Source organism: Eumetopias jubatus, unplaced genomic scaffold (genome assembly GCF_037043125.1).
Source record: "Eumetopias jubatus isolate StellerSeaLion01/CBP00866 unplaced genomic scaffold, mEumJub1_p1.0 scaffold_12, whole genome shotgun sequence".
NCBI classification, from domain to species: Eukaryota; Metazoa; Chordata; class Mammalia; order Carnivora; family Otariidae; genus Eumetopias; species Eumetopias jubatus.
The window spans coordinates 72,977,397-72,991,704 of NW_028274818.1; the positions used below are offsets into that span (position 1 = coordinate 72,977,397).

The 14,308-nt window shown below is 53.3% G+C and overlaps 2 protein-coding genes across 4 annotated transcripts in view; one reads left to right on the top strand and one right to left on the bottom strand.

The window, feature by feature from the left end:
- ANKS3 (ankyrin repeat and sterile alpha motif domain containing 3) overlaps nucleotides 1-544 on the bottom strand; it is a 32,917-nt gene extending 32,373 nt beyond the window's left edge. For all 3 annotated transcript variants that reach the window (XM_028117554.2, XM_028117553.2, XM_028117552.2), the window contains exon 1: nucleotides 311-544. The gene's annotated coding sequence lies outside the window, so the exon portion shown is untranslated. The remainder of the gene's footprint in view (nucleotides 1-310) is intronic.
- Nucleotides 376-14,226, top strand: DNAAF8 (dynein axonemal assembly factor 8). The gene is made up of 9 exons (XM_088017331.1): nucleotides 376-699; nucleotides 2,846-3,018; nucleotides 3,706-3,834; nucleotides 5,759-6,271; nucleotides 7,981-8,095; nucleotides 9,338-9,476; nucleotides 11,031-11,186; nucleotides 11,517-11,630; nucleotides 12,386-14,226. Exons 2-9 carry the CDS (start codon nucleotides 2,896-2,898, stop codon nucleotides 12,666-12,668), a joined length of 1,572 nt encoding a protein of 523 aa, XP_087873457.1. The 5' UTR covers nucleotides 376-699; nucleotides 2,846-2,895; the 3' UTR covers nucleotides 12,669-14,226.
- Nucleotides 14,227-14,308: the final 82 nt, after the last annotated feature.

Genomic DNA, 14,308 nt, shown 5'->3' on the forward strand with positions numbered 1-14,308 from the left:
AGGAAGTCTCGTCTCGGCGCGTATGCCTTTCACAGGAACCGGGGTACCCATCCTGGTTCTCAAGCCCTTGGGGGGGTCCTTCGGGAATACCCCGAGCCCCGACTGTACTGACGTCCCTTGACGCCTCCTCCCGGTAGCCCTACACGGCACGTGGCTCTGTCGTCCCCGCCGCACCGCTGCAGAAGCGGAAGCGCAGTCAGAAACTCACGCGGCGAGCAAGCGGCAGGGCCGGGCCGTCTGGCGCCGGGCCCCGCAGGCGGGCTGCAGGTGCCGGCACCAGGCGGGGGAGCCCGGCCGCCACGGAGCCTACCTGCGCTGGGCCCCGGGCAGCCGCCGCCGCACTCCCTCAAGCCGGCCCGTTCTCCGCCAAGCTCGCCCGGACTCCCTCCGCGCGGGCTGCCGCCGCAGCGCCCGGACCCCGCGGCCCCGCTCCCGCCCCGGAAGTGGTTGCGGGAGGCGCGGAGCACGCCGGGACGCTCGCCGGGCAGCGGGGCAGCTCCCGGCGCCGCCGGGCAATTCGTCCGTCCCGCACCCGAACCTTCCGGTCAGCTCGCCTGGCTGGCTATGTGACGCCCACGTCAGCCAATGAACAGGCGGAGCTCGCCCTGCCCCGCCCCTCCCCTGGCCGGGGGAACCAATCCTGTTTCAAGAGAGGCAGGCCGCGCCGAGTCCCGAAAGAGGAGCAGCGGGAAAAGTGAGGTTGGCAGTCCAGTAATCTAAGACTCTGCCGAGGGGGGATTCCAAAGGCCGTGAGAGCCTCAGTAGTTGCGCCGCGGCCCGAGGGGGCGAGCGCGACCGGAGGGACGCACTGGGGACTGTTTATAGCCCTGTCAGGACCGCGCAGGGAGGGGAGGCGGAGGCCTGAGGTGAGTGGCCTCGGGCCTGCCGCAGCCGCGAAGGTACAGGCCGGGATTCGGACAGGACGGCGGGAAACAGGGAGTGAGGGTGGCTGGGAAGGTGGACGATGTGTTTTCCTGCTTCCCAGCTTTAGATTTTAAAAGCCTGACCCGGGAGGCCGTTGGCGTCTGGTTGTCATAACAACGGGGCGCCCCGGGCAGGAGGGGCCAGGGGCGGGCCTGGGGGCGGGGCTAATGGGCTGCAGCCAGGAAACGGACATGGAGGTACCGCCAGGATTCGGAAGAGACTGGAGCTCCTCTTTGGCTTAGCTTTAGGCATTAACCCCAGTCCGAAATCCTCACCTGCGCGATGTAGTCCGTTTTCACCGCATATTCCAGCAACTGATACCTTCTACCCCGCAACATGTTGGGCAGTTTCCGCTCCTCTGAGCCAATGTACATGCTCTTCCTGTAGCCTGTAGTGCCTTTCCCTCCTCTGTTGCCTTGCCTGCCTACAAGAACCTAGTCTCTGGTAGCCGCCTTCACTTCGGTGATTCTGTTGTTCTACAATCTGCCCTACAGAGGCCGCTTCCAAAAAAAAACATCCCCTGATGTGTGTTGATGGGTGTTGCATCCGCACCCTGCTGTTCACAGTTCAGGGTGCACCAAGCACAGAAGCAAGTACCCCACCACTCACATCTCCTGCTGGTACCCTGATGGGGTATTAGCCGGACAGTGCTCTCTTCCCATTTACCCACTCACAGTGGCCTCTGGCGCTGCAAGGGATGTCCAGACACTGGCTCTGAAGTATCATCATTCCACTCTCTCTCTCTGCCTCCTCCCCCTGCTCTTGCTCTCTCTCTCTGACAAATAAATAAAATCTTTAAAAAAGGATTGGGCAGGGGCCCCTGGGTGGCTCAGTCGTTACGCGTCTGCCTTCGGCTCAGGTCATGATCCCACGGTGCGGGGATCGAGCCCCGCATCGGGCTCCCTGCTCTGTGGGAAGCCTGCTTCTCCCTCTCCCACTCCCCCTGCTTGTGTTCCCTCTCTCACTGTATCTCTCTCTGTCAAATAAATAAAATCTTTAAAAAAAAAAAAAAGATAAGCGTCTGCCTTCGGCTCAGGTCATGATCCCAGGGTCCTGGGATCGAGACCCACATCCGGCTCCCTGCTTTGCGGGAAGCCAGCTTCTCCCTCTCCCACTACCCCTGCTTGTGTTCCCTCTCTCACTGTGTCTCTCTCTGTCAAATAAATAAATAAAATCTTTGAAAAAATAAAAAATAAAAAAGGATTGGGCAGAGGGAGAAGCAGGCTCCCCGCTGAGCAGGGAGCCTGATGCGGGACTTGATCCCAGGACCCTGGGATCATGACCTGAGCCGAAGGCAGACACTTAATCAACTAAGCCACCTAGGCGTCCCCTCCCCCAAAATTTTATTTTTAAGTAATCTCTACCCAGTGTGGAGCTTGAACTTACAACCCCAAGATCAAGCGTCACATGCTCTACTGAGCAAGCCAGGCACCCCTCCACATATAACTTTTGACTCCCCTCAAAGCTTAGCTAATAGTCTACTGTTGATTGAAAGCCTAACCGATAACATAGTCAATTGACACATATTCTGTAAATATTTTATATATTGTATTCCCACATCAAGTAAGCTAGAGAAAGGAAAATGTTAAGAAAATCATGAGAAAACACATTTACAGTACTGAACTGTATTTATAGAAAAAAATCTGCATACCAGTGCACTGGCACAGTTCAAACCCGTGTTGCTCGGGGGTCAGCCATATCTGGGTTCCACCTGCACCAAACACACAGCGCGGACACAGTGACTGGCAGGAATAGGAACCCGCAGAACCGGAAGGGAAACCAAGTGGGAGGTCTGGGAGTCTGTGTTCATCCCCCACAGTGTGGTAGGTGCTTTGAAAAGGCAGCCCTCTCCCCCTGCCCCATCCTGAGCTCTTGATCCTTGGCCCCAGGACCCTCTCACTTCACCCTGTGTCCCCTGCAGGGCTGCTTGGATGATGGCATGCTGAGAATCACCCCGGAGCCTGGGCCCGCATGGCATCCCAGGACAAAGATGAGGAGTCCTCACCTCGCTGGGCCTTCCAGACAGGGCCCTGGGATGCCATCCTCGAGGCCGTCAGGGAGCAGCTCCCATCTCTGGACTCAGATTCCTCCTCGGTAAGCAAACACCTTCTTCCTATGTCTTCCTAGGCCCCGACTGCCCTTTCTTCCCATGGCAAACATGATGCTGCCCCATGAACAGCTTTGGAGCTTATCAGCTTCTGTGTTTATCATAATCTGTTTTTGTTCTCTGAATACATTTATTGATTCTTGGCATCCTCACGGGCCATTGTGCATCGCAAGGCTAATGGAGAGTAGATAATGTGACCCCAGTGCCTTGTCATGTCTCCAGCTTCGTTTGCTCTCACCCTCAGATATCCTTGTGAGGTGAGCTGGGAACTCTAAGTGTCCCCTCTCCCCTTAGAGGCAGGCACCAAGGCTCTGTGTCATTTAAGTGTTGGCTGAAGGTTGCAGGGCAGGGGGAGAGCTGGGCTCTTCTTTCAGCTACCACCTCGCTGCCCTGTTCATTCGATGCCGGCCATTAACTGGGCACCTGTTATGTGCAGGGTCTTAGGGAGCAGCAGGTATGTGCAGAACGGGGAGCCCTGGATCTCACCTTCACAAGGCTGTGTGGCCGAGCCCTTTTCTAAAGCAGTGGCAGGACGCAGCCCAGGCAAGGGCCTCTGGGAGAAAACTGATCTCCCCAAATCACTCTGAGCAGCAGGGCAAGGGCTCCTGGAGCCTGAGGCCTTCCTGGCTCTGCCTGCCGCCCCATAATCCAAAAGTCCTCTCATTTGTCCACAGTCAGACTGCGGTCCAGAGGAGCTGTTCATCTTCCAGCGAGATCAAACTGCCCTGATCCCAGACTTGTCAGAGGAGCTGGCTGAAGAGCCTGCCAGGGCCTGGCTTGCTACGGCCGCTGGGCCTCCTGAGGTGTGTAGGAGGCAGGCTCCGGGGATCCACGACGCTGGGCCCCTGCGGGCAGAATGGGGTATGGGTCTGGGTGGCCATGCTCTCACCAGACCCTAATAGCAGTGGGAGTCAAAGAGGTTAAAAGCCCAGCACTCCCCAAACATTTGTTGATTTAAAAAGGGTGACAGTGGGGATTCAGAGATAAGAAGGTGCCCCTAGCTGGAGAGGCAAGGCGAACACAAGAAACAATTAGAAAACACCACAGCACACTCTATAACTAAGTATCATAGTTAGTCATTGCCAACCGGCAAAGCAAATTTTCTATCTTCTTGTCTTCCCATTTCTCAGAGAGCAAAAACTCTATCTAAAATTAATGGCTTGGTGCTTTAAGTTAATTGCTGCCTTTATAAATAGAAGCCATCAATAGGCTTTCATCCCTGGGCAGGTCCCCAACCGGTCAGGCCTGTCTGACTCTTGTTAAAAGCTCCAGGAGACTGGCTTAGCTCCGTTGTAACTATTATGACTAGTGGTCACTCATTAACCAGGGGAATGGGGGATATTGTCAAAGACCAACGCAGCCAGACATCCGTCAAGGCAGCGAAAGCAGACTTTATTCAGTAACTGCTGACAGCAGGGGAAAGAGCTGAGCGCTGTCGGGTTTGTGCAGAGGTGACTGGGGTTTTAAAGGGAGGAGGGAGGAGGAGAGCAAGACCCACTAGAGTCAGGGTCGTGAACGATCACAGACAGCGGGTCAGTGGGGGTGTGACCAGGCCAGGAGGTGTGTCACTGGCAGGTACGGAAGTCAGCAGTCTATCCTCCCACGGAGAAGGGAGACAGAAGCCAGGTCCCTCCAAAAGAATGGCTCTCCCATGACAGATGCTTCTCGGTTTTAAGAGACACATACTCACAATAATAAACCCTTTTTAGTAAATGCTCTAAGAAAGGGAGGTCAGCTGTTGGCTGGAACAAACACTAAATTCTCCCTGCAGCATTGAGCTTTCTCAGGCAGGGCTGCGGTCATCCTAGCCATGTGCTGCTGGAAGCCATTCTAGAGTCTGGTCAAGTCTCTCCGTGCTGGTTTGGGCCGAGTGGTTATGTGCCACAGTCTGTACCTCTCAGTGCAAGCACTGACACGGGGTCATTTTACGGAACCAGGCAGGGCATGTCTCCTACCCATCACTAGGACAGACGTCACCCACTCACCCAGCCATGCCTAGAAGTATAACCCCAAACGGGAGAAATTCCCAGGGCTACTAAGCCCTGTGGTTAGTGCAGGTGCAGTGATGTCCACATGGTCTTATCTCATGTTTTCTTCATTTCTATAATTACCTCGGTGACTCTTCTGGAGAATTTTTTTCAGTCTGGGAAGGGAAAGTCTGCATCGACTCACAGGGGCAGAGACTGTGGGCTTGCTCTGGAGTCAAAGGGCCTGGATTTCTTCTTGTCCACCCCTTAATAGTTGTGTGGCCAAAAGGTAGAAACAACCCAAGTGTCCGTCAACACAAAAAACGGACAAACAAAATGTGGTGTATCCATACAATGGAACATTATGCAGTCCGTGAAAGGGAACCAAGTACTGACACATGCTACCACCCCAGTGGACCTTGGAAACACTAAGCTAAGCAAGGACACACAAGGACAAATACTGTAGGATTCCACTTATATGCCATACCTAGAGCAGGCAAATCCAGAGAGAGAGAAAGTAGACTGGAGGTTACTAGGGGCTGGGGGGTGGGGAGGCACAGTCCCTTTGGGGTGATAAAAAAGCTTTGGAAATAGACAGCGGTGACGGTTGCACATTATGAATGTACTTAATGCCACTGAATGATACATTTTGTAACAATCAAAATAGCAGATTTTATGTTACATATGTATTTTACCACACACATAAAAATTCCCGGCAGTATGTTTTTGAGGATGCTAAGGACACCTGTTTTCTCCACAGCCAGATGTGGTGCCTGTGGAATTCACTGCAGAACCCTGGAGTAAGGGGGGCCCAAAGACAAGGGGTTCTGCCTCTCTGCAAGGCAGGGACCCTGACGGGCCTGTAGAGAGCTGTGGTGAGGCCTGTTCCCTTCTTCGGGTGCCTGAGGACACCCCCATGTGGCAGGAAGGCAACCGTGGGGCTGTGCCCTTCAGCACCCAGGGTCCTCCCCGGGGGCCACACGGAGAAGCCACCTTCTCCCCGTGGGAATGCAACCTGAAAACAGAAGCCCCAGGCGCTGCCTCACGAGCCCGTTGGGGCACAGACTCCACAGCCCACAGAGCCCTCCAAAGGGAGAGAAGGAAGATGATTGAGAAGGACATACTCCATAAAGTTACCTGGGATGCCCGGGGCCCAGCCTGCCGTGACCAAAGTCCAGTGGAGGAGGCACCCAGTGCCGTGGGAGTGGCAGGTCTGAGACCAGAAACACCCCCGGAGGGGCCTCAGGAAGGACCTCCGGTGCTCTCCCTCAAGGTAGGCATCCCCCTAGCCTGCACTTCCTTGGGGTGGGGGGGTGGGGCCCTTGCACAGGCCTGGCCCCACTATACCTGTCCTAGTCTATCTGGGCTGCCGTGACAAACTCTCATAGACTAGGGGGTCTTAAACCCCAGAAATTCATCTCTCACAGTTCCAGAGACTGGGAATTCCAAGACCACAGCGCCGGTACACTTGATGTCTGGTGAGAGCCTGTTTCCAGGTTCAAAGATGGCATCTCTGGCCGGGTCCTCGTATGGTGGAAGAGACAAGGAAGCTCTCTGGGCCTCTTTTATAAGAGCTCCCCCTTCATGACCTATTTATCACTTTCCAGCAGCTCACCTCCAAAACACCATCGCACTGGGGGTTAGGATTTCAACCTGTGAATTTTGGAGGGACGCAGACATTTAGTCTACAGCAACGACCTTAGGCCCCTAGGCCCATGGTCCCAGGTCCTTCAGTGGGCGGTCATGCCTGTCTCAGCGGGCAGCGGTAACAAGAACAAGGAAGAGCAAGGAGACTCCAGCCTTGAAAGAAAGAGAGAAAGAGAGAGAGAGAGAGAGAGAGAGAGAGAGAAAGAAAAAAAGAAAGAAAAAGAAAAGAGAAAGGAGGAAGGAAAGACAGACTAATCCAAAGCATGTTTATAAAGACAAGACAACCACATGTAAGACATAGAACAAACTTTGTTAAAACATAATTCCCCAAATGGTAAAGCCCTCATTTTCATACAGAGAGTGTGAGCACCTGTTAACATTGTACTTAGCTCATTAACGGGAGAACCAGCAGGATGATGAAGCCGGTTCAGAGAGGTTATGAGAAACTGGGATTTTGTAAAACACTGGGGAGAAAGAAAGGGACGCTGAGGAAAATTGCACATGAAGCACAAAATTGGTCAACATCCGACAAGCCGCAAAGCTGTTTGTTACCTCTGGGGTCATCTCCACGGGACAGAGAAAACCCCTGCACCTGTTTCTCAGTTTTACAAAGTCGTAACATAGGTGGGCCCTGGTCGCCTGCGGAAACCAAATTACCGCCCTCAGGGAAGGTGGGCTCGTCAGAAAAGCTCCAGCATGGCATTTAAACATTGTGCAATTCTTTTTTGCCTTATTTGCAAATTTTGATAATTTTCTTAACAACTTAGAGAAAACTGGCATCAGGTTGTACATGAAGGTCATTTTTACCACTTCCATTCTTATCAATTGCTGTTGAAATAAGCCATTCTTTCCTTTCTGCTTGCCCCGATACACTTGTTTCCACTCACCTCTGGGGCTGCACGGAGCTGCAAGAGGGTCCCCAAGAAACACCAATTCCTACTTAGCTTCCTCCCTGCTCTCATCAGACCCAGGCGCCCCCAGCGCTCTCTTCCAAGTCCTCCTGTGGATAGCACCAGCCCAGAACAATCTGTTCCTTAAAAGAGCAAACCGTTTAAATCTCCCAACACTAAACCTGTATAAACCTAAGGAGGTTAAGACAACACTGGGTTTCCAGGCCAAACAGTCTTTGTACCAAAAACAAAAGTATTGCTCAAAAGAGGCGTAGGAAGGAGATGGCAGGAGGTATGGGTGAGAGTGCCCAGGGGGGCAGGCACCTAAACCCTGGGGATTTCTAACCCGAAACAACCCTCCGTGGGTCACAGCAGCTGCGGAATCGGGCATTCCCACCGCGAGGACCGTGTGGCTACCTCGTAATCACTGCTTTAATTATTTCAGGAACTTGAAGAGTGGGATTTGGATCACATCCTTCAGAGTTTGGCAGGGCAAGAAGGCAGCAGGGGAGACCGCGCACCTACAGCCACTTGGTGGGCAGCTGACCGCCTGGGCCCAGGTCTGACCTTGAATGCCAGGGCCCAAATGCATCCCCACAAGCAGCTCGTTCCAGATCCTCTCAGTAAAATAGGGTCAGCCCTGCAGCCCACCATGTCCTCTCTGCTGCTCAGCCCTCACAGTCCCAAGCACACAGGTGCCAGTCCGTGGAAACTTCCACCCATCCATCCACTCACTCACTCATTATATACATGACCCCCTACTAGGTGTCGGGAGTGGACAAGCCCCAGAGGGGACCTTCAGACAGGTCCCTACCCTTGACTCACACCTTTCCCTCCTGCCCACCTCCAGGGCTTCCTCCCTCTCTTTCTGGGAGCAAAGCAATCTGCAATTTGTGCTCCTTCAGCCAGCAACGAAGCACACCCTGCCTCCCCTCACCTCCCCATCGACAAAGCCAGGGATGTGATTACTGCCACTGCATTTGTGCCCTTGCTCTGGGCAGTTCTGTAAATAAAAGGAAAGCTCCTCCCTGCCTCTCCAGCCATCCTGGGTCAAAAATGTAAGCAGAGGCTGGTCTGAGGCAAAGAGCAAGGAGGTGTGGGGGTTCTAGCCTCCAATTCCAGAGCAAACCTCCTCTGTGGCTGACAGCCCCTGGTGCTGTTTCAACGTGGTTTTGTTTGTTTGTAATTTAAAGCCTTATAGCAGGATGTGGAGAAACCCTCCCTCCTGTCAGGCAGGGCCTGGGCTGGGGGCTGTAACCAATATACCCTCTTTGGAGGGCAATGTGGCAGAATCCATTCTGTTTAAAGCCACATAAGCCACATCGTCCACTTATTCCACTGCTAAAGTCTATCCTAAACACACACCCCAATGGGTAAAGATATGTATCCAAGGATGTTCATTACAGCGCTGTTTATAATTGTGAAAATTTGGAAATGACCCATATTCAATATTCAATAGGAGTCAAGCTAAATCAGTTATACCACAGAATGCTCTAAAGCTCAAATGAAGAGAATCTATGTATATTAACACAGAACGACATAATCTATTCAGTGAAAAAAAAATCTATAGAGGATAATCCTGTTGCTATTTTTTTAAAAAAGTGAACACACAGAACTGTTAATTCTGGTTCCCTCAGACGAGTGGGACTGGGGAGTGAGGAAGTGAGGGAACCCGTTAATAAGTCACTCCTACTTTACGGGGCCTTTACTTTACAAGGGAGTCCAAGGGGTCCTAAGGCTCAGGCTGCTGTAAGTCAAACCGTGGGTGTCCCCACTCAGCAGCCTCCCTGCTCTCCCATCAGACCACATCCTGCCGAACAGCCAGGACAGGCTCATGGAACAGCTCATCCTTCTGTGTGCCACACATTCCAGAGCCCCTTCTGCCTGGAAGGTGCCTGCTGACACACCTCAGGACACCATGCAGCAGGAGGCCAGGAGCAGGTGAGACTTCTGCCAGCCACAGCCCGTGTCCTCTCTGTGGAACTGGCCATGGTCTTGCAGCAAGTATCAGATGTATCCTGGGTGGGGCACTTGATGTAGAGTTCTCATTTCATCTCAAGAATCTGATCAGGTAGGTGCTATTATCTCCATTTTATAGATGGGGAAACTGAGGCTGAGATTGAGTTACCCAGGCCATACATGGCAGAGCTGGGACTCAAGCCCCAAAGCACCTGCTCTTGCACACCCCCTGGGAACCCTCCCTTCACCATCCACATGGCTTCCCCAGAGTAGGACCCTGCCCCTCTGGCCGCTGTTAATTAGGCCAGCCCTGGAGTCTGACCCAAGCCAGGCCAATCAGAGCCTTTCTGTGAGAATTTCCAATCTCCCTGTCTCTGGGTGGGGGTGGGAGGGCAGAGAAAGGCCAGCTGTAGTGAGAAACACTGAAGCTGAGGGGCAGAGGTGGGCGCAGGGCACTAGGATCCCTGAAAACCTAGCTTCTCACTCTTTTTTAGGAATCTGAGAGCCAATGAATTCTCCTTTTCACTCAAGCCATTTGGAGTGGTCTTCTGTTCCTGGCAACCCAGTGACAAATAGAAATATCTAGGGGTCTCTGGGTGGCTCAGTCAGTTGAGTGACCAACTCTTGGTTTTGACTCAGGTCATGATCTCAGGTTCCACATTCAGAGGGGAGTGTGCTTCCCTTCTCCCTCTCCCACTGCTCCTCCCGCCCCCGCTTGCGCTCTGTCTCTTTCAAATAAATAAAAAGTCTTAAAAAAAAAAAAAAAAGGAAGGGCGCCTGGGTGGCTCAGTCATTAAGTGTCTGCCTTCGGCTCAGGTCATGATCCCAGGGTCCTGGGATTGAGCCCCACATCGGGCTCCCTGCTCCACGGGAAGCCTGCTTCTCCCTCTCCCACTCCCCCTGCTTGTGTTCCTTCTCTTGCTGTGTCTCTCTCTGTCAAATAAATAAATAAAATCTTAAAAAAGAAAAAAAGAAAAAAAGCACTATCTAGACTCGTACTGTCCAATTGGTAACCACTGGCCACATGTGGCTACTGAACCCTTGAAATGTGGCTGGTGCAACTGAGGAAATGAATTTTTTAAATTTATTTTTTTAAAGATTTTATTTATTTATTTGACAGAGAGATAGAGAGCACAAGTAGGCAGAGAGGCAGGCAGAGGGAGAGGGAGAAGCAGACTCTCCACTGAGCAGGGAGCCCAACGTGGGGCTCGATCCCAGGACCCTGGGATCATGACCTGAGCTGAAGGCAGACACTTAACCAACTGAGCCACCCAGGTAGCCCAAATTTATTTTATTTTTAAATTTAATTTTAATTAGCTTACAAGTAAATTTAAAAAGCTACTTGTGGCAAATGGCTACCACACTGGGAAGCACAAATATAGAACATTTCAGTCACCAGGGACAGTCCCGTTGGACAGTGCTAGCCAAATCTTGAGGGTTCTGAAGAGCAAAAGAGCAGGTGCATTTACAGGGCCTAGATCAGGTCACACCATAATCACGCAGAAGTGACTCAGAAACCCTGCTCTCTCATCTCAGATCTGCTCCGAGGGAGCCAGGCTTCCAGGCTGAGCTGGGCCTGACACTGGCCGAGAGCAGGCAGCTAAGGAGCCCCGCAGAGCCTCCCACCATCTTCATCGATCTGCGGCCCTCGGAGCCATCAGACCCCGGGTCGGTGGAAAGGTACTGGGAGTGGTGACAGCCCTGCTTTGCACTGTTCCCACTGGCCTCAGGAGGAGCAGGTGCTCATACAGGTGGGAGTCACACTGGTGTGGGCTAGCCCCAGAGCACTGCTCAGTGGAGAAGTGCTGTTAGCCAGGAGCTGAGCCTGGCCGACAATCCCACTTGGTCCCATCAGCAGGCTCTCCCTGCAGGGAGGGAAGAACCCAGGTGGAGCTCTAAGCAAACAGAGTCTGGGCTTTGGTACATGGCCCTGGGGTGTGTCCCTCCACCTCTTGGCAGGAAATCCCAGTGGCCTGGGTGGCCTGGGGCACATTCCGTGAAGCCAGCTTTCCTCTCCTCCAGCTCCAGCCTCAGCTCCAGCTCCTCCGACAGCGAGGAAGAAGAGGAGGCTACAGTGGCCCTCAGAGACCAGCAGGGCCCAGCCAAGCAGGAGAGTCCTTCCTCCCGCCGCCTACGGTAACCACCAAGGGGCTCCCATCACCTGGGGACGTCCCATCCCTGCTTTCCACAGCAAGCCCTCAGGCTGGCACACTGAACATTTGTGCTTTCAGCTCTGTCTTGCACCCATAAGGCCAGCACGTGCGGGTCTGGTGGGGGGTCTAGGAGGTGGCCCATGGGAGCCCACTTGAGGCCCAGCCTGGAATGCTGTCCTCCCGACATCACCAAGGACACCTTAGTTCATTCCTGAGAAGGGATAAGTACTTGCCTTCTGAAAAACAGCTGCCCAAATTTATTTGCTCCCTACTCCTGACAGCACTGGAAATGAAGTTGTTGGGATGGAATGAAGTGATGGTTGTTGGCTAGAAATGAAAGGCCTGGGTGAAGGAAGCAGTGTCCCATTCAGAGAAGTCCAGCTCCCCACCATGCAGAGGCCCCACATGGTGGTCCTAAGGCCACTTTTTGGAATTGCAAAGCCTGTGGATCCTATCCTCTGGGAAGATCAGTCAAATGCAGCTTTTCCCCTAAAGTGGTACATGATTAGGCATATAGGAAAAAAGAAGAAAAATCTGAGTTGAGAAGCATCACACGAGTGGGCTCCCAGAAGCCTTAAACATGCTAACATGCCCTGTGACTGAGCACGGGCTGAGAGGCCAAAATCTCTCACTTACCGTCTTGAGAACCAGGGAACACGCTTCTGGAAGCACTCTGGCCCCTTCTTGTGGGGAGGTCTGGCTCCACTTGGTGTTGATTGATCGTCTCTTGTGTCACAGGGACTGCACCGGGAAGAGTCAGCTTCTCCAACAGCTCAGGGCATTTCGGAAGGGGACGGCTCAGCCCAATTTGCTTGCCACGGGAGGTCCCAGTGGCCAGAAGGCTCAGGTCCCTGAAGATCCAGCCAGCTCCGCAACTGGGAGAAAGCAACATATACCAGCCGGGGCCGAGCAGCAGAGCACCCAGGCCAGATGCCCAGGGGGAGGTCCCAGGGCGCTAGGGGACGCTCCTGGGCCAGGGACAGCCAGGGAGGCCCTGGTGCCTCCCCTGGACCAACTGTAGCTGCGTCCTGGACCAGATGGGAGAAGGAGCTGGGCGGGATGATTCCACTCTCCATCCACATGCCTGGGCCCCTGGCTCTCCCTTGTTTCTGTGAGAAGGTGCTTCTTCTGCAGCACGGGGACCCTCAGGCTGCGGGGCAGATCATTCTATGTACTTAGAGCAAAGATGCGAGAACACAGTTGTACACAGAGCAGGACAATAGCGCCTTGGAAGCAGACCCCACGGAGAGCACGGTCCGTGCCAACAGGGGGACTGTCGGGTGTTTTCTCTCTCATGTCTGCACTCTTCTCTGTTATTGTCATCATGCAAGCTTTTTCTAAAGCTAAAACTCAAGTAAAACATATTCAGAGAATTTCAGGGTTTAGAGAAAGGGTCTTGGAGGAGAATTGAGCCTGATCTTCTGGGTCCCTGGCTGCTTGCTATTTATGTGCCTAAATGAACACACCACCCGCTCTCTCTCACACACGAAATGGACTCTTTGATAAATGGGGGAAGACTGAAGGTTTTTTTCTTTAACCAAGATACAAAGGCACACGTTTTAGGGTCCTTCCAAATTATGGGTGGAGTTGACCTTTCCACAGAGATAAGAGTACTGAGTGTCCTGACACCCAAACGGTCCCCAGGGAACAGAGCGGCGCCCGGCCTTGTGGAGGACATCCTTCTCGTTACTTTGCAAACATCACCCCCCACTGCCCATTTTCAGTCCTTTCGTATTGTTCTCAGCCCTGCTGTCCCCAACAGGCTGAAGCCCTGATCTGTGGCTACCTCTGTTCTCTCGTCAACTTGTTTCCGAGATTCTGCTTCTGAGTCTCTGCCCCACTCTGCCCTGCCTGCCCCATGGGAAAAGCAGTCATCTCGAGTCCCCCTGTGACATGGGCTCGGTGGCTTGGTAGGGTCCTTGGCATTTGGGCACGTGTCCCAGGATTCAGCTGGGGTCACCACCTGTTAGCATGCGCTGAGGATGGGCAAGGGTCTCTTTCCATCAAGCCCTGCACCAGGCAAGGCAGGCTCTGCCTGGCCTCAGCTAGTCATGATCAGGGCCACAGACTTCACTTGATATGACCATGGGGGCCCCCACAGCAGCCCCCAACCACAACGATGAGGGGCCAGGGGCAAGGCAGCTTCCACCAAGTCCACAGGAAGCCCTGGGTGGGCCTACCGGCAGGGCAAGTAACCACACTGCATCACTTGGGCTCCTGGGTCTTGCCCATCTGTGAAAGTCCCTCACCCTCTGCTCCAGGGCACGTGCAGTGTGGTCAGGGCTCAGGCACTGGGCAAGGCAGACTAAACGTGACCACCTCCACCCATGCAGCCTGTCAGGAACAATGGCCAGCTTTTTTTCCTTTGAACCCATTTTCCCCATCTCTACCCCTTTTAACGTCATTAGTTTGTTAAGAATGTTTCACAAAGTGAGAGAAAATAAACTCTTTGTTCCAAGTTCAACTGGGTGAACGACTGTTAAGGCAAGCCGAAAGGATGATGTGGTAGGAGTTCTGCCACCTGGACAAGGTGAAGCACTCAGGACCTCAGTTTCCCATCTATAAAAGGAGAGTCACAAAAGCCCTATGTCCTAGGACTGTGTGAGAGAATATTCTGGAACGGGTACTAATGGGCCCAGGTCCCAGGCCAGGAAGCGGGCG

What these genes read in the sequence shown, in the direction of transcription:
- DNAAF8 (XM_088017331.1), top strand. Translation starts at nt 2,896, where the DNA reads ATGGCATCCCAGGACAAAGATGAGGAGTCCTCACCTCGCTGGGCCTTC. An exon ending in TGGACTCAGATTCCTCCTCG is followed by an intron (nt 3,019 to 3,705) that starts GTAAGCAAACAC and finishes ATTTGTCCACAG; the next exon opens with TCAGACTGCGGTCCAGAGGA. An exon ending in CAGCAGGAGGCCAGGAGCAG is followed by an intron (nt 9,477 to 11,030) that starts GTGAGACTTCTG and finishes CTCTCATCTCAG; the next exon opens with ATCTGCTCCGAGGGAGCCAG.